The sequence below is a fragment of the Dipodomys merriami genome, unplaced genomic scaffold (genome assembly GCF_024711535.1).
Source record: "Dipodomys merriami isolate MVZ:Mamm:240054 unplaced genomic scaffold, mDipMer1.0.p SCAF_106, whole genome shotgun sequence".
NCBI lineage: Eukaryota > Metazoa > Chordata > Mammalia > Rodentia > Heteromyidae > Dipodomys > Dipodomys merriami.
Window position 1 is genome coordinate 3,211,251 of NW_027202338.1, and position 18,435 is coordinate 3,229,685.

The 18,435-nt window shown below is 56.3% G+C and overlaps 2 protein-coding genes across 7 annotated transcripts; one reads left to right on the forward strand and one right to left on the reverse strand.

The window, feature by feature from the left end:
- The first annotated feature begins 1,534 nt into the window (after positions 1–1,534).
- Positions 1,535–13,966, forward strand: LOC138814018 (vasodilator-stimulated phosphoprotein). Of its 6 annotated transcripts, none has more exons than XM_070002779.1 (13): positions 1,535–1,874; positions 7,778–7,949; positions 8,037–8,202; positions 9,310–9,394; positions 9,954–10,015; positions 10,158–10,399; positions 10,510–10,607; positions 11,466–11,517; positions 11,684–11,717; positions 11,901–11,946; positions 12,088–12,178; positions 12,922–12,979; positions 13,105–13,966. In XM_070002779.1, exons 1-13 carry the CDS (start codon positions 1,870–1,872, stop codon positions 13,140–13,142), a joined length of 1,149 nt encoding a protein of 382 aa, XP_069858880.1. In that variant the 5' UTR covers positions 1,535–1,869; the 3' UTR covers positions 13,143–13,966. The 6 variants fall into 6 exon arrangements, with proteins under 6 accessions (XP_069858880.1, XP_069858871.1, XP_069858861.1 ...); XM_070002770.1 differs by having other exon boundaries at positions 1,536–1,874; positions 10,507–10,607; XM_070002760.1 differs by having other exon boundaries at positions 1,537–1,874; positions 11,681–11,717.
- An 864-nt stretch (positions 13,967–14,830) lies between these two features.
- On the reverse strand, positions 14,831–15,256 carry LOC138811494 (optic atrophy 3 protein-like). Its single transcript, XM_069999202.1, has one exon. It carries the CDS (start codon positions 15,254–15,256, stop codon positions 14,831–14,833), a length of 426 nt encoding a protein of 141 aa, XP_069855303.1.
- Between the last annotated feature and the right edge of the window lie 3,179 nt (positions 15,257–18,435).

Genomic DNA, 18,435 nt, shown 5'->3' on the forward strand with positions numbered 1-18,435 from the left:
GTCTTGTCTAAAATTTAGGTTTTTATAGAAAAACGCTTGCCAATTCCTGCTTACAGGGTAGGTGAAGCCTAAAACCTCACTTCTCCCATTTGTACATTTCCACCCATAGGAGAGAAAGACTTGGGTAGCAAAATCATGAGCGGAGTTCTCAATCAATTAGACAGACGTTTGTTGAGCTGCTGTTTGTGAGCCTGATTGGGTTGAGTGTCTAGCCCGGTTCCAAAATTACTCACAGCCTGAGGAGACACAATTATACCTCTGGTGCAGCGGGGTTCAAGGTCTCCCAGAGGGGGTAGGGGAAGGGAGCAGATTACTCAGTTCTTCAGAGCACCATTAAGTCACCTTCCCAGCCCTGCCTAGAAGGTGTTTCCCAGGTGGAGGAGGCCAGGGACCGCAGCCCGGGCAGGGGAGGCGGGGCCCACACGCCACCCCTGAGGGTGGGTTTGTACATCCATCCTTCCGGCTTTCAGTGATCCCGGGCGTCGCACAAAAGATCAGGAACCAGACTTGAGTCCCTACCTCCAGGTGTCACTTTACCGATTGGTTCAAAAAGCCCAAGCGCGGGCGGCGGGCGCGCCCCGCCCAGGCCAGGTGGCACTCCACACGGGGGCGTGGCCTCCGTGACGTCACGGGGCGGGGCCTGCCGGGCCGCTGCAGAAGCCCCGCAGGGGTTTCAGGGTTCAAACCCCCCCCCACACACACACACACCTCCCCGAGCCCCTGAGGCACCAACGGTGCCGGGACCTCCCCACCCCACCCGTGCCCTCAGGATCGCGGGGACCGCGTGCAGCCGGTGGGCCACACCAAGTCATAACGGGGCATGCGCGTGGGAGAGGGTTGGGAAGGTTTTATCCACGCAGGATTTCCCCCCCCTCCCCCCATCCCCTGCCAGCGCTGCACCCCCGGCCCGGCCGCACCCCCACCCCGCCCCGGACCCTCCGGCGGGGAGGCGGTGAGTCAGCGGCCGGCCGCGCCCCCTTGGCCCACTTCCTCCTCACCTCCGAAGAGGGGGGGGTGGGAGGGGGGAGAGCAGGGGGGTGGGGCCTCGCTTGCCCTCCCCTCCCCCGCCCCACTCACCCCTTAGTAACCCCTGCTGAATTAGCTGCGACCTGAGGAGAAAGGCTTCCTACCGGGGGCTTGGAAGGGAGGATGCTTTAGAGACTATTTAGGTGTGGGGGGGTCATCCTCGTCCCCATGCCCCCCCAAATTGTGTGGAATATACTCGACGGAGAGGTGCCCGGGCGACGGCAGGGCGGGAGGCGCGGAGCCGCGGCTGAGATCGCAGGTTCTCATAGTGGATCCATTGTCCTTTACTAAGTTTGCGCCTCACCCCGACAGTTTATTTTTTTTCCTCTGGGGGAGGGGAAGGTGAGGTCCAGGGTGCAACCCCCGCACCCCGCTCCGGGTGCTAGAGCGCTGGGGGGTGGGGAGAGAAGCGAGGAGACTTCCGCGTCGCGGTGCCCCGCGCGCTCCCCGTCCCGCCCCACCCCCTCGCCGGGAGGCGGCGCGGCCCCTTTAAGGCGCGGGGCATTGTGGGCGCGGGGAGTGGAATTTTGGAAGGAGATGTAGCGAAGTACAGTAGTAGAGTAACATTGTCGCCGCCGCCGCCGGCCGGGGGGCGCCGCCGCACCCCCCCTCCGCCGCCCCGAACCCGCTCTGCGAACCGCTGAGAGAAGACGCCCGGAGACCCCCCCCAGCCCGGCCCGGCCCCCGTTCCCGCCGTACCCCCCCCACACACCAGGAAGCCGGACTCTATGGGGCGGGACCCCGGGGGACGCTGACGCGCGGGAGCCAGCCTCGAACCCCCGAACCTCCAGCCAGGGCCGCCCCGGGAGCCCCGCCCGCGGGCGCGCCGCCCTCCGCGCAGCCATGAGGTGAGCCCCGAACCCCGATCGCTCGCTCCCCGCCCCGCCTTTGTCCCCCCCAGGTCCCCTCCGGGCTGGAATTTGGGGGGAGTGCCCGGACTTGGTGGGGGGAGAAACCTCAATTTTGGAGCCGAGCCTTCGGGAGCGGATCGTAAACTCTCCGCCGCTCGTGTCGGACTCCCCCAGGCTTGGGGCGGGGCGGGCCAGGTTCCCTCCACAGCCCTCAGATTTGGGGGGGCCCCTGAAGACTTCCCCAGATTTTCCTTTTGAAAGACTTTGCCTGAGGACTCCCAACTTGGCCGAGGACTCCCCCGGGGGGTGGGGGGGGTGGCTTGGACCGAGACGGGGTTCATACTTACCCCAGCGGAGACATCGGGAGGGGGGACTCGTAAGGGGTGTCGGTGAGGGACACCCCAAGCTCTAGAAGCGATCCGGAGCCGCAGAGCCTGAATTGCGGGGACCCCGTTTCCGTGGTGCTGGCACACACACACACACACACACACACACACTCACACACGTCAGTGAGGGACTGCGCTGCTTAACTTAAGGGGTACTTCTGGATCCCCTACATTTTTGGGGGGTGATCCTATGGCACCGGGGAGACGGACCCGCGGGTCCAGGCGCAGCCTGGAGAGGGTCTGTTTCGGGGACCCCTCCCCCGTCGCCCCGCACCCACGACAGTGCCCTGGGCGGCGCCCCGGGCCCGGGGCCAGGAGGGCGGCCCCCCTCTCTCCCCACCTGGCGGCCCGGGGGAAAGGAAGGAGGGCCGGCGGGAGGGCGGGAAGGAGGGGGTGCGGCAGCTGGGGGAGGGGGCCTTTGTCTTCGGACTCACCTGTCGGGACAGCTGGTTGGGGGGCGGGCCGGGACTCTGGGGCAGCTGCTTCGCTCGCCCGGGCGCCCCCACCCCACCCCCAGCTCTGGGATTGGAGGAGGTGCGGGGGGCGCTGGAAAGCTTCAAGGTCATGGCCTTGTGCACAACCCCCCCCCATCCCCTGGGACCCAGCCCATCTTCCCAGGAATTTAATCTGGAGGTGAGGGGCCCTGGGGACCCACGGATTCGGTCTTTTCTAGGACTCCCGGACTCACCTGTGGGCGGGGCCGTCCCCCCTCCTCATTCCCCCCCCATCTCCCCTCCCCTGACCCCCATAATCCCTCCCTTGGGGCCAGCGCCTGACAATACTATCTCCCTTCCTCCATTCTCTCTGGGACTTCCTGCCCCCCAAGCCCCCGGCGTGGGGGGGGAGGGGGAGACAGCCGGGATTAACCCCCTGGTATCCACAGCTGCCCTCCGCGCGTTCCCCTGCGCCCCTGGCCTCTGCCATCTGGGTAGGACCTCTGGTGGATCCCCTGACCCCTGCCTGTCCTTTTAGATGTCAGAGGGGCTGTTGGAAGATTCGGCCCTAGAGGACACTCACACACCCCGAGTCTGCCTGCCTCCCCCCCAAAAAAGTCTCTAGGGAAAGTGGGGGCAGCACACTGACTCCAGCTCTCAGCTTGTTTTCTGGCCGGGTGCTGGGGACAGAACCCAGGGCCTGGCACATGGTGTACCCCAACTCACACTCCTCCCCACCCCACCCCCAGCCCTGGAACCTAGTGGCTGTCTTCTTCCTTCTCCCCCCCCCCTTTCCCCTGGGGACGCCTCTCCCACCCCTCCCCCCCACCCGTTTCCGGTCCCTAGCCCCGGGGAAGGCGGATGGCGGATGTCCGACCGAGTTAGCACTGGATCGCTCACGGCTGAGACCGTAAAAGGGCAGGAGCAGAGCCTGGCCCGGCCTCCTGCCCGCCCGCAGGGGCCCCTCTGGCTGTGGCCTGGAGCCAGGTCTCCTCCTGCCTCTCTGATGGGGAGGACACTGAGTTGCTCACCTTTGGAGAGGTGGGGAAGGGGGTGGGGGGAAGGGTTGTCTCTTAATGGACTCCTGTGGTGGACTCCTTTAAGAAGAGTTGAGACTCAAAAACCAACTCCCTGTGCCTGTCTTTCCAGCTGGGGAAACTGAGGCTCAAAGAGAAAGGCCTGGCTGGAGGGCCTTCAAATGCTTGAGTGATGTGGGAGGAGGCTGGGATGGACAAATTGCTGTCTGGTTTGGCTGAGGGACAGTCCTGGGGGCAAATGGAAGGGAGGATAAGAAAAAGATGGAAAATTACAAGATATGGTGCTCTCCCACGCTCTCTCTCTCTCTCTCTCTCTCTCTCTCTCTCTCTCTCTCTCTCTCTCTCTCTCTCTCTCTCTCTTTTTCCTTCCAGTTTGACAAATATTTGCCGTATCCCGGAACTGGGCTCTGGGAAGGCTTTGAAAGGGGTCAGAGGTCTGAGAATCTCAAGTGAAAAGGATTCAAGAAGAATTTGAGTTCCTTTCTTCTTACAGAATAGTGAAATACTGTTAATTTTTTTTTAATGGTGAGACCTTAAAAGCCAAACATCTACTCTTGGCCAGGCACTGTACTTGGTGTTTGCCTTTGTATAATTCCTACTATGATTCTAGGGTAGATTGTTTGACAATCTTGTGTATATCTTCCTTTCCCTCCCCCAGTTGACAGATGGACCAAGTGCTGTGGTACATGCCTGTAATCTCAGCAATCACGAGAATCTTAATTACTTTCTGTGTTCACTTAAAGGAAACTGAGGCTCACTAGGAAGGAGACAGTGGAACGGAAACCACACAAGCCCTGCAGGCTCTAGATCATTCCCTAACCTGAGTTGCTTCAGAGAAAATTATTTATAGTTTGGGAAGGTGTGTTTGTCACAAGGCTGTGGTGTAAGGAGGCTATGGGGTAAGTTGTGGGGGTGGGGAGTGAGGAATGGGGGAAGGGCAAGACCAGAATCTGGAAGGCTTCTGTTACCTGTAGTCTCTGGGCTTGATTACCACCAGTGATGGGAGGCTCACCCCTGCTTCCTATCAGGACACTTATGGAATGTATGACAAGTGTCAGGTTCTGATTTTGGGTTCTGTCCATTCTTCATCCTTACAGCAAGCCCAGTGAATTCCAGTTTCTAGAGCAGGAATCTGAGATTCAGAGACAGCAAGGGGGTTAGGAGGGCTGATTCCTGGGCTGTCTGGGGATTGATACTTTCTCTTATAAGGTAGAAGTGAAATGTAGGAGATTACTAGATTTCACCTCAGCCCCCTTACTTTCTGCCTGTGGGATTTTCCACTCCATCTTAGAATATACTTCTGTTTACTTAAGTAACAAATTAGTTTTTTACAGGTAATTTTAGCCCAGGATTTTTCTTTTTTCTTTTTTCTTAAAAAAAGGAACAGCCAGGTGTGATGTACACCTGTAATCTAGCTATGGGAAGTGTGAGGCCTGAGGATCACAAGCTTTTTTTTTTGGTGGTGGGACCTGAACTCCGGGCCTGGGCACTGGCCCTCAGCTCTTTAGCTCATGGCTAACGCTCTACCACTTGAGCCACAGTGCCATTTCTGGCTTTTTCTGCTTTTGTGGTACTGAGGAATCGAACCCATGGCCTCATGCATGTAAGGCAAGCACTCTACCACTGAGCCACCTTCCCAGCCCAGATCACAAGTTTGTTTGTTTTTTGTTGGTCATGGGGCTTGAACTCTGGTCCTGGGCGCTGTTCCTCAGCTCTTCAGCTCAAGGCGAGTGCTCTACCACTTGAGCCACAGCACCACTTCCGGTTTTCTAGTGGAGATAAAGAGTCTCACAGACTTTCCTGCCTGGGCTTCCTTTGAACCTCGATCCTCAGATCTCAGTCTCCTGAGTAGCTAGAATTACAGGCGTGAGCCACCAGCACCAGGCCCAGATCACAAATTTTGACACCAGCCTGGGCTGTGGACCTGGCCAGAACTCGGGTTGTCGACTCGGCTGGAGGGGTGGAGTTGCTTACCTAGCCTGCTCAAGGCCCCACGGTTCAGCCCTTACCACCACAGAGAAGATTTCACCACTCTGTCTTAACTTCCCTCTTCCCTCTTCCCCCTAAAAAGAAAAAGGTAAGAAACAGTGAAGTTGTTGAAAAGGGTAAAAGGATATGAAATGTGTTTCTCCCAGCCCCCATTTCCTCTCAGTCAGCCATACTCAGAAAGCTCTGTGTAGCATAGATTACCATTCTGTCCAAATATATCCTTCTCACCTTGTTGTTTTTTAAAACTACTTTTTTTTGTCTTTAAATTGTGTGTGTGGGGTATGTGTGTGTGTGTCCTGAGGCTTGAACTTGGGGCCTAGGCGCTGTCCCTGAGCTCTTCAGCTCAAGGCGAGTGCTCTACCACTTTGAGCCACAGCCCCACTTCTGGTTTTTTAGTGGTTCGAAGGGGATAAGAGTCTCATGTATTTTCCTGCCTAAGCTGGCTTTGAACCTCGATCCTCAGATCTCAGCCTCTAGAGAAGCTAGGATTACAGACATGGGGCACCAGTGCCAAGTTACATATTTACTTGGCTTTTGTTGTTAGTGTTCTTGTTTAAGGATTTTTTGCTTTCCCACTTGAGCCACAGTTTTGTTTCTGGCTTTTTGCTTGTTGATTGGAGGCAAGAGTCTCACCTTTCTGCCCTGGGCTGGCTTTTGAAACAGTGATTTTTCAGATCTCAGCCTTCTGAGTTGCTTAGGATTACAGGTGTGAGACACAGGTCCCTGGCGTCAGAACTCGGGCCCCTGTCTTTCTTGGGAGCTGGAGTTTTGGGGAACAGGAGAGCCTCCTTCTGGCTGCTGGATTGGGCTCCTAAAGCCCTGGAAGAGGGCAGGACAAGCCCAGGGTCCCCAGCCACCATCCAGTGAGTTCTCCATCCCACCCTCTGCCTGGCTAGGGCAGGGCCACCCGAAGGGACAAAGTGCAGGCAGGGTGGCTCAGCGATTGGGCACCTGGCCACAGTCTGCCCTGGGTGTGGGTGAGAGGTGTGGGTGGGGCCTTCACCCTGCTCTGGCAGGGGGCACTGGAGCCTGAAACAGCCCCTCGAGGCTGTGCTTGGTTGGAAATAGCACCTGAGGTTTGGAGAGGGCCCACGCAGTTCTGGGTCTAAGCCAGGTAGCCTGGCCTCAGGGCTTTACTTTACCCAGCCAGATAGCTGTGTGACCTGAGGCTCTGTACTCTATGTCTCTGGGCCTTGGAAGCCGCCCTCACCTGGGCCCAACACAACAGGGGCTCTCCTAAAGGACTCCAGTGGCAACAGATTGGTGCCCTGGGAAAGGGGTGACTTGGATAAGATACCTGAAGTATGCAAAGTTGGGGTACCAGGCTCAGTCCCTTAGCCAGGGACCCACAGCTGGGCCTGCTTCGGTTCTTTCCCTGTCCCCCAATTCTCACTGATGGTGTCATGCCCCAGTCCCCAGGGCTCTCTGGAGACAATCCTTGTGGGGTGTCATGTCTGTCCCCCGGAAACCTCCTGACCACCAGCTTCTTCTTTTCAGAAACAAGCTGGGTGGGGGTGGGGTGGCTTTCCTCTACTTCCCCTGTCTGAGTGACCTTGGCCAGGTTACTTCCCTGTCTGGGAGCCTAGTTCCTCCTGGGAGAGTGGTAGTGGAAAGCCATGGAACCTTCTAGAAGATCCTATGGGATGTAACTGTGCCCCCAGGGAATAGGGTGGCTGGGGGTCACTAGGGGTCAGTCCCTGGGCCTCTTGTTTCCTCATCTTTCCTGAATTGGGAGCCATGTGACTGTTCAGTCTGGAAAGTCAGGGAAACTGAGGGCAGCGAGGTCCATGAGGGCAGCAGCTTAGCTGGCTCTCTCCTTCCTTGTCTGTTTGGGTGTCTCTCTCTGGTCCAGTTTCTGTCCACCGTGTTTTGTAAGCAGTAAGGCCACAATCGTCCCAAGTGGCCGTGATTACAGTCATGTGCTACATTGTCTGGCCAGTCCCAGCTCCCTTCCTCACCCCTCCATGGACGCTGGCACTGTCCTTGTGTGTCCCGGACAGACCCAGATAGAGATGCTGACTGCCCCGTCCCCCCTTTCTCTTTTCTCCCTTCAGCGAGACAGTTGTGTGTTCGAGCCGGGCCATGGTCATGCTGTACGATGACAGCAGTAAGCAGTGGCTGCCCGCGGGCACGGGTCCCCAGACCTACAGCCGGGTCCAGATCTACCACAACCCCACGGCCAACTCCTTCCGTGTGGTGGGCCGCAAGATGCAGCAGGATCAGCAGGTACAGGCGCCCCCCTGCCTTCCCCGTCTGCTGCAGCCCCCACCCCTACACGGGTCACCCCCTTACTCCCTCTTCTGCCCCTCCCAGGTGGTCATCAACTGTGCCATCGTCCGAGGTGTCAAATACAACCAGGCCACACCCAGCTTCCACCAGTGGCGTGATGCCCGCCAGGTCTGGGGTCTCAACTTCGGTAGTAAGGAAGATGCAGCCCAGTTTGCCACGGGCATGGCCAGTGCCCTAGAGGCCTTGGAAGGTTAGTCTTGGTGGGCGTGGCCAGGGCGGTGGGCGTGGCCAGGGCGGTGGGCGTGGCTTCCATGGTAGAACAGCCAGTCTAGACCTCAGTTCAAAAGGCAGCCCTGCCAAAACAGAGATATGGGCAGGCACAGGGTGCTCCTAGATGGTGGTGTGGGGCCTGAACAGTGGCTCTGCCACTTTGGGCCTCAGTTGTACCCATTTCTAAGACAGCTAACTTGTTGCTTGGGTGGAAAATTCTGATGAGGATTTCATGGGCTTCTATGTACATGCATGCAGGTGCCTGTGTACAAAACTCATGATGCTTAAGGGGACAGGACACCTGGTGACCTGCACATTCACAGTCTGTGAGATCGAGTCTCCCGAGGCTTTTCTTAGGCATTGATATTAAAGTCTCTCCAGTGGGGATTTGGGGTGCTATTCATCAAGAGTGCACCTGAAGTTGGAGAGAGCTGGAAATGGAGCTGTGTCTTGAGCAGTAGAGCACCAGCCTTGGGACAGCACCCAGGCCCTGAGTTCAAGCCCCAGGACATAGAAAGTGGCACACACACTGAGAAGTCTCCAATTGGCATCTCTTATACTTTATTTAATGCATGCACTGAAAGACATCTGGGGGTCAGGTCAAATGCAGGCTCTGGCATAGGACCAGGGCAGCTGGCCCAAGTTCTGCATTTCCCATTAGCCCCCTGGAGATGCCAAGAGGAAGGACCCTGAGGATGACCTTGAGTCTGAAGGCCTGAAAAAAATCACCCAGCAGAGGGAGGAGTTTGCTTCCTGGGTCACTGTCAGCCCTGAGGGAGGGGCTTGCTCTGTGGGCTTAAGGTGGTGGGCGTGGCTGGGGCCTGGGGAAGAGGCCCTTTGCCCCTCAGGTTAGGGCCACAGGGCAAGGGAGCCTAGTCAGCGGGGGACGCAAGCTTGTTCCTACAGGTTCCAACCTACATAGCTGAGGGGAAGGGGCTGCTGCGGGTAGGCGCAGTGATGGATGTCCCTGTCCTCAGGTGTCACAACAGTGTCCACTTTGACAGCAGCTCGGGTGACAGAATTGCTTCTGAGTGAGGGTGTCAGGGTCATCCCCAGAAAGCTCAGTGCCCTCTTGTCCTCACCCCAGCAGGTGGGCCTCCTGCCATCCAAGCACCGCCCCCCTGGTCAGCCCAGAATGGCCCTTCCCCAGAGGAGATGGAGCAGCAGAAAAGGTGGGAACCTAAACTTTTTGCCCGAGTTCTAGAATGTTCTAGAGCCACTGGAGTCCAGCCCCCCCCTCCCCCCCCCAGCTTTCAGTTTCTAGATTTCCATCTTGCAAAGGGAGGTGAGAAGCACACAAGATTTCAGGTTAGGCTGGGAGTATGGTTTAGTGGTAGAGTGCTTGCCTAGCGTGCATGAAGCCCTGGGTTCGATTCCTCAGTTACCACATACACAGAAAAAGCTGGAAGTGGTAGAGTGCTAGCCTTGAGCCAAAGGAGCTCAGGGACAGCGCCCAGGCCCTGAGTTCAGGCCCTAGGACTGGCAAAAAAAAAAAAAAAAGAGTTCAGGTCATCTTCCCCCTCAACTCTTCCTTCCAAGGGGTTCACGAAACTCCTGGTGTTACAGGAACCCCAAGCAATCAGGTTTTCTTGAGAGTTAGCCAGCGTGCTCACATCCTGGTCTCTCAGGACACCCCTCACCCCGGAAAGGCAGGCTTGGGTGGGGATGGGCAGTGACCCTGGGCCACAGTATGACCTGGACTAAGGGCTGCCTCTCCGCCACCCTCCCCAGGCCCCAGCTGGGTCAGCAGGAGCACACCGAGCGGCACATGGAACGCCGGGTGTCCAATGCAGGTGAGGCACAAACTGAGCCTGGAGCTGGTGCTGGGGGGCGGGGGGCAGTGCTCCCTGGAGGAAAGGGGGCTGGGGGCTGAGCTGGACAGGGATGGGGGAGAGGGAGGCTGTCTCTTTGAGCAACCCCTCTGTCTTATTTCAGGAGGCCCACCTGCTCCCCCAGCGGGGGGACCACCTCCCCCTCCGGGGCCACCTCCTCCTCCTGGTCCTCCCCCACCCCCAGGCTTGCCCCCCTCTGGAGTTTCTGCTGCAGGACATGGAACAGGGGGAGGCCCACCCCCTGCACCCCCTCTCCCTACAGCACAGGGCCCTAGTGGTGGTGGGTCTGGGGCCCCCGGCCTGGCCGCAGCCATTGCCGGAGCCAAACTCAGGAAAGTGAGCAGGGTAAGAAGGTGGAAATTGTGGGGTGTGGGGGGGACAAGGGAGGAGGGCCTGAGGGGACCAAGGGAGGAGGCCAGCCCTTAAGCCCTTCCTCTCTTTAACTTCTCCAGCAGGAGGAGACATCAGGGGGGTCCCTGGCCCCCAAAGCTGAGAGTGGTCGAAGCACAGGCGGGGGGCTCATGGAAGAGATGAATGCCATGTTTGCCCGGAGGTGAGCCTGAGCCCGCCCCCGTTCTCCTGGGCTTCACATGGGTGGGGGAAGCTAATCAGATTCATTGTTTCTTTGGTTAAGAGTTACCTTATGGAGCTGGGCACCCGTGGCTTACACCTGTAATCCTAGCTACTCAGGAGGCTGAGATCTGAGGATTGCGGTTCAAAGCCAGCTCCAGCAGGAAAGTCCGTGAGACTCTTTATTTCCAATAAACCACTAGAAAACCGGAAGTGGTGCTGTGGCTCAAGTGGTAGAGCGCTCACCACGTCCGGTTTTCTAGTGGTTTATTGGAGATAGGAGTCTCTCGGACTTTCCTGTCCTGGCTGGCTTTTAACTGTGATCCTCAGATCTCAGCCTCCTGAGTAGCTAGGATCACAGGCATGAGCCACCGGCGCCCGGCTCCCTTAGCTTTCTTACTCACAGTTGATGCTCTGCCACCTGAGCCCCAGCTCCACTTCTGGCTTTTTGGTGGTTCTTTGGAGATAGAGTCTCCCAGACTTTCCTGCCCAGGTTGGCTTTGAACCACAGACTTCAGCTTCCTAAGTAGCTAGTATTACAGGCATGAGCCACCAGTGCCTGGCTTCTTAATATTTTTAAGCTGTTCATCCCATCTTCCCTCACCCCACCCCCAGTGCTGGGGAGAGAAACCCAGGGTCTTAGACATGGAACTTAGCCTCCAGCCTGTGATCTTTTTGAGATAGCTTCTTACCATATGGCTAAAGTTGGCCTGAACTTAATATCCTTTGGCCTCAGCCTTAGTGCTTGGGATTACAGGTGTGTCCTATCATGCCAAGTTTCTTGGTGGGGAAGGGCTGTTGAACAGTTCAAGTTTGACCTTGCTTTTTTTTTCTCCTGCAGAAGGAAAGCCACACAAGTTGGGGAGAAGACCTCCAAAGACGAATCTGCCAGTGTAAGTTAGGGGCCCTGCTTCTCCTGTGTGAATTAGGGTGTTGCATCAGGGTAGGGGTCTTGAGGAGGAAAGGGTGTGTGACAGACAGGGTTGGGCTGACTTTGAACCTCGAAGAGGAAATGAGCAGCAGGGCTGGCTCATGATAGTTTTTATTTCCCACCAGCAGGAGGAGCCCGAACCCAGAGTCCCCGCCCAGAGTGGTGAGTGAGAGATCAGTGCAGTTATAGGAACTACAAATCCCAGAATGCCCTGTTCTCAAAACACTCCCAGAGAGTCTGAAACTACTGCTGGAGGAATGTAGTCTCCTGAGGGGGGGTGGGGGGAGTGTTGTGTGGAATCAGGTGGGGCCAGCTCATCTTTTTGGTTTGTCTCCCATCCCTTAGAGCCTGTGCGGAGACCCTGGGAGAAGAACAGCACAACTCTGCCAAGGTGAGCCATTGATTTTTGGGTGCCATGTCCTCCCCTTCAAAAAAAAGTTAGATTTGTGTGATGTGTTAAGTAAGAACATAACGGGACCCTGGGATGGGAAGCGCGGCAGGAAGAGCTCACTGATGGCACTCACTCTTCCAGGATGAAGTCAGCGGCTTCCTTCACCAACTCTGAGACCCAACCCTCAACGCACAGCTCTGGTGATGAGTCAGACCTGGAGAGAGTGAAACAGGTAGCTTGGGGGAGGGACTTCCATCACAAAAGGGGCCGAGGAAGAAGGCAGATCCAGGTCCAAAGCCTGACCCAATGCCCTCAGTGGTCTCAGAGAAGGCTTAGAAGCCTTGATTTTCCAGTCTGAGATGTAAAAGAGATTGGATTGGGGTTGGGGAGAACTTACATACCACATCTCCCATCTCCAGTGCCTGTGACAGACATTAGGAATCTTATCTTGCTGAGTGCCCAGAATCCTCCTTAGCCCAGTGGCTCCAGCCACCCATTATCTATCGGAATTGACAGGAGCCTAAGATGCTTTTGCCTGACTTGGTACTGGAAATTCTCCAGTACGTCCCCGCCCCCCAGGATCTTGAAATCACCTATAGAATCTAATGTTCATTGTGTGACCTTGGTGGTAACCAGCTGTGTCACAAACTAGGTGTGGGAAGGAATGAGTCTTCAGCCTTCCTCTGGTCTTTCAGCCACCAAGAAAGGGAGGGGGCCTTGAGATGTTGCTCCATGGTGCCCCCCCCCTTGATTGATTGATTTTTGCCAATTGTGGGGCCTGAACTCGACCCAGGCATTGTCCCTCAGCTCTTCAGCTCAAGGCTAGTGCTCTACCACTTGAGCCACAGCACCACTTCTGGCTTTTCCTGCTTGTGTGGTGCTGAGGAATCGAACCCAGGACCTCAGGTATACAAGGCAAGCGTCCTACCACTGAGCCACCTTCCCAGCCTCTTGATTGGTTTTTTTTATTTTCAGGAGCTTCTGGAAGAGGTGAGGAAGGAGTTGCAGAAAATGAAAGAGGAAATAATTGAAGGTGAGGTGGTTTTGGTTCGCTTATATATTTATCTTTGAGGCATCCTGGCTGTCTTGAAGAATCTGGTTTGGAAGGAAAGGGGGAAGAGACAGGTCCTGACCTCTTGCCTTTCCTTTGCCTTCCAGCCTTTATCCAGGAACTGAAGAAGCGGGGTTCCCCCTAAGCACAGGAACCCAGAAAACCCTGTTTTTCTCCCCTCTGCACACCCCGCCGGTCACCCTGCTTTCCCTGCCTCAACTTGACCTGGAATTGCTGAAGACTACACGGGAATGCATCTTCTCACCCTTTCTCCTCCCCCTCCCTCCCCCAATCCCACTTGGAAATTTTCAAGGGGGTGTGGCTTCTCCAGCACCACGCCCATACCTATATTGGCTGCTGATTGGCTGGGGAGCCTTCATCCTTTAGTCCCTCCCCCTCTGCCATCCCCTTGGGGCTGGTTCCTCTGCTGGGGATGTACCAAGTAACCCCGCAGTAAGGGGGAAGGAAGAAGGGAATTTGATGTTCCCTTGTTCTAGATTCACTTTAACGCTTAATGCCTTCGATTTGTTTTTGTCTTTTTTTTTTTTAAGAAAAAGAAATATATATATATATATATTTGGGATTGGGGGGAAAGGGAAATTTTTTTTCCTTGGTTTTGATAAAATGGGGTGTGGGAATTTTTTAATGCTATTGGCCCAAGATTGCCTCGTATGGGGCAGCTATTTAAGGGGAGGTGTTCCAGGTTGGGGACCCTTCCATCTCCTCTGCTCCTTTCCCTTTTCTATGAGGAATTCAGATGCTGAAACTTTTTGAAACCTCCGTGGTTTTTTGTTTTTGTTTTGGATAGGGCTCAGGGTCCAGGCCATTTTTTTGTCCCCTAGGGACACTAGGCCTTTTTTTTTTTTTGGTCCCCTGGGGAGATTTGGGGGGCAAGGAGAAGGAGAGGAGGCTCCTTGGCTTCTTGAATACAAGCCCTTGCTCAATAAACCTGCCGTTTTTATAAGCTGAGATCTATCTCTTCCAGTGCACATGCTCCAAACCTACGCCACCCCGGGGGAGGCCAGAAACTCTCAAGTTCCTTGGTGGAATTAGCATTCCCTAGCCTCAGTTTCCCGACATGCTCCCAGGATGGCTACCCCTACTTTTATACTAAAACCCTCCCGCTGCTTTCCTAACTTGGGTACCTGTGCGCCGTTTATACACAAGGTCCAAAGACAGTTCCTTACCCAAAGCTCCTTTAATTACAAAACATGTACAGTCTTAAAAAATAGAATTGGGAAGACACAGAACTCGGTGGCATCCACTTTGGAGAAGCGGTGGGGTGGGGTGGGCAAGTCAGGCAGGTGACAGGGCTGGTGGGTGGGGAGGGGGGGGCCCTGAAGGTGCTTGGGGAGCCGATCTGGGTGGAAGTTTATGGGGATCCCTGAGTTAGGAGAGCAGGGGGCAGCGAGGAAGGACACGGGGAGCCCCCAGGGGAAGGGAAGATGAGCCCGGGGGTCCCCCTATCCTGTCTAGCCTGCCAGTTGGGGTGCACCCTGGGCCCAGGAAGAGGGGCTGGCTTGGGGAGCCCCCTGCATTTGGGCACCTTGGTGAATGAAGAGCCAGAAGCCAAAGCAGCTTTCCCTGCGGTGACTGGGAGGGTGGGAGGGGCGTTTGCGCTGCCCTGCACGCTGGGGTAGAGGGGAGAGGGCGGGGCCGGTGCACTGGTGTGGGCGGAGCGAGCACAGGAGGGGGCGTGGCCGATGCCCGGTGCACTGGTGTGGGCGGAGCGTGCACGGGAGGGGGCGTGGCCGCTGCCAGGCTTGCTGGGGTGGGAGGGGCGTGGGGCAGAGGGGGCGGGGCCTGCGCCGGCAGGGACCCGGCTGCGGGACCTCAGTCGTCGCGCTCCCCGGGCTGCGGCGGCGGCGGCGGTGGCCCTCTGCAGGCCCCGCCGCCACCGCCGCCGCCGCCCCGGGAGCGCAGGTCGCGGAGCTCGGCCTGCAGTGGCCCCAGCGCGGCCCGCAGCTCGTCCAGCGCGGCCCGCGGCGCCGCCTCCCGCGCCTGCGCCTGCAGCGTCTCCAGCGCCAGCCCCAGGCGGCCCACCTCCACCCGCAGCGTCTCCCAGGCCGCCAGCCGCTCCGAGTCCTGGCGGCGCCGCTGCGTCTGCTGGCGCCAGTACTCCAGCACCAGGCAGCCGCCCGCCGTGGCGAAGATGGTGGCCTCGCCCAGCAGCTCGGCGCCCAGCTCGGCCGCCGCCTCCTCGTTCAGCGGCTTCACGGCTTCCGCGTTGAAGCCCATGATGCGCATCTTGGTCCGCATCTCCACCCAATGGTACACTGCGGGGGGGGGGGGATGGGGGGAAAGGGGGGTCAGTGGGGCGGAAGGGCGGGGAGCCCCCAGCCCCGCCCCCCCGCCGCTCTCCACCCCCCCCCAGCACCACGTCATCCGGCCTGGGGTGACACCCATGATCGATGACCACAGGGCACATATTGTGCCTTGTTCTAGAACAAACTCTCCTCCCGCCTCAGTGCCCTAGAGGCTGCCACGGCTCCCGGCGACTTGCTGTCGCGGAACCTGACTGACAGGACACACGACAGGGCAGGTGTCCACGCCAGTCACTGGCTTGGAATCCCCTCCCCAAGGCAGAACCGCGATGCCTCTTTCCTGGGGCGGCGGTCATGGGGACGCTTGTCCCCCCCCCCCCCCAACCCCTCCAGCTGGACATACACTGCAGCCGGCGCCAGTGGCTCACGCCTGGCATCCTAGCTACGCTGGAGACTGAGCTCTGAGGATCGCAGTTCGAAGCCAGCCCTGGCAGGAAAATCCATGAGACTCTTTATCTCCAATGAGACACCAGAAAACAGGAAGTGGCCCTGTGACTCAAAGTGTAGAGGGCTAACCTTGGGCAAGGAGAGCTCAAGGACAGCGGCCAGGCCCTGAGTTCAAGCCCACGACATAAAACCCAGCTCACTGTAAAGGGTCTTGACTCGAACGCGGGAAGGGGGGGGCGGGAGGAGATGGGGAGGAATGCACAAAAAGACCCTAAAGAATCTGAACCGACAGGCCCTGCTGGTCCCTGTTCCCCCTGTCTAGGAGGAACTGGATCGATGCAGTGCAGACTTGATCCCCAAAGAAGGTCTGAGGCTCTGACTCAAGGGCCGAGTGTGTGCTGAGCATGCCCAACTCTTGTGGGCTGGCTTCCAACCACGATCCTCAGATCTCAGCCTGCTGAGATTACAGGTGTGACAATCCATGGCCAGCCTGCTCCTTCCTATTGCTTCCCTTTTCTGCTTTCTGAAGCTGGCTTCTGCCACTCCTCAGTGGACACTGTACTTTGTTTTTGTTGGGCAGAGGCTTCCCTGTTCCCCAGGCCTGGGTAAGGTGAATTCAGTCTACAAATCTGTTGTAAACCTGGGTGCCAATGGCTCACGCCTGTAGTCATAGCTACTCAGGAGGCTGAAATCTGATGGATTGTGGTTGGAAGCCAGCCCAGGCAGTGAGACTTTTATCTCCAGTACATCACATAAAAAGGCAAAAGTGAGGGGCTGGGAATGTGGCTTACTGGTAGAGTGCTTGCCTTGCATGCGCGAAGCCCATGCTTCAATTCCTCAATACCACATACATGGAAAAAAGTCAGAAGTGCTATTGTGGTTCAAGTGGCAGAATGATAGCCTTGAGCAAAAGAAGCTCAGAGATAGTGCCCAGGCTCAGGCCCTAAGTTCAAGTCCCAGGACTGGCCAGAAAAGAAAAAAAAAAAAAAGCCAGAGGTGGTGCTATGGCTCAAAGTGGTAGAGTGCTAGCCTTGAGCAAAAGGAGCTCAGGGACAGCACTTAGACCTAGTGTTCAAGCCCCAGGACTCCCCCCCCCCAAAAAAAAATGTGTTGTAGCTTTGTCTTTTGGCATTGCACTGCATAACACAATCTCATGGTCACACAGACTCAGAAGCACAAGCTAAAGTGAGCAATGTCATCTTGGGGTATAGGGGTGACATGACTCTTCTCATTCCATTTGCCCAGGTTGCTGGAGGAAGCTGCAGCCCTGGGTATGCTTAGAAAATAATATTTGGGGGAGAGTGGCTCACACCTGTAATCTCAGCTACTCAGGAGACTCACATTGAGGATTACATTTCTAAGCCAGCCTAGACGAGAAAGTCCAGGAAACTCTTATCTCTAATAAACTACTCAAAAAAAAAAAAAAGCTGGAAGTGGAGCTGTGGCTCAAGTGGTAGTGTCATCTTTGGGCAAAAGAAGCTCAGGGATGGGGCTGGGAAAGTGGCTCAGTGGTAGAGCGCTTGCCTTGCATGCCTGAGGCCCTGGGTTCGATTCCTCAGCACCACATAAGCAAAAAGAAAAAAGCCAGAAGTGGTGCTGTGGCTCAAGTGGTAGAGCACTAGCCTTGAGCTGAAGAGCTGAGGGACAGTGCCCAGGCCCAGAGTTCAGGCCCTACAACCGGACCCAAAAACAAACAAACAAACAAACAAAAAAAAGAAGCTCAGGGACAATAGCCCAGCTCAGGCCCTAAGTTCAAGCCCCAGGACTGGTTAAAAAGAAAGTAATGTTTAGGGGGAAATAAATGACTGGAAGACAGTGTCTGTCTGTCCCCCCCCCCTTTTTTTTTTATTTTTGTCAGTTCTGGGGTTTGAACTCTGGGCCTGGGCGCTGTCCCTCAGCTCTTCAGTTCAAAGCTAGCACTCTACCACTTGAGCTGCAGCACCACTTCCTGCTTGATGCGTGGTTTATTGGATGTAAGTCTCACAGATTTTCCTGCCCTGTCTGGCTTTGAACCATGATCCTTGGATCTCAGCCTGAGTAGCTAGGATTACAGGCGTGAGTCACCTGCAGCAGGCTGTCTGTCCCTTTGTATCCTCACATTTCAGGGGCCTTTGTACAGAGTCCCTTCCAGGATGCACTGGCTGGACACTGACCCTACTCTTGCCCCAGGCTGCTGGGACTGGCAGGTCTCAGGACTGAGTCACTGGCAGACATATGCTGTTTTCTCTCTTAATCTCTGCAAGTTTTCTTTTGTGTGACTCATGGATGGCAGAGCAGGATGGATGAAGCAAGCTGCCCTCCTGGGGAAGAGAAGCTGCTGCACACACACACACACACACACACACACACACACACACACACACACACACACACACACACACACACACACACACACACACACACACACACACACACACACACACACACACACACACGAGGAGACATTCCACACACGGAGACATCAGCATCTTCAAAAAAAACAGCCAGGTGTGGTAGTGCACTTCTGTAATCCCAGCACTCATAATTGGAGGAAGAAGGATCTGGAGTTTCAGGTCAGTCTGGACTACATATCCAGACCCTATCTCAAAAAAATAAATGTAACACAGGAATGAGACTGAATGGGATCTTGTCTCTTCTCTGTTAGAGTCCTCCATAGCTCATGCTTCACTCAAGGTAAACGAGTCCAGTGTGTAGGTTTGGATAACATATTGTATGTGTGTATATATA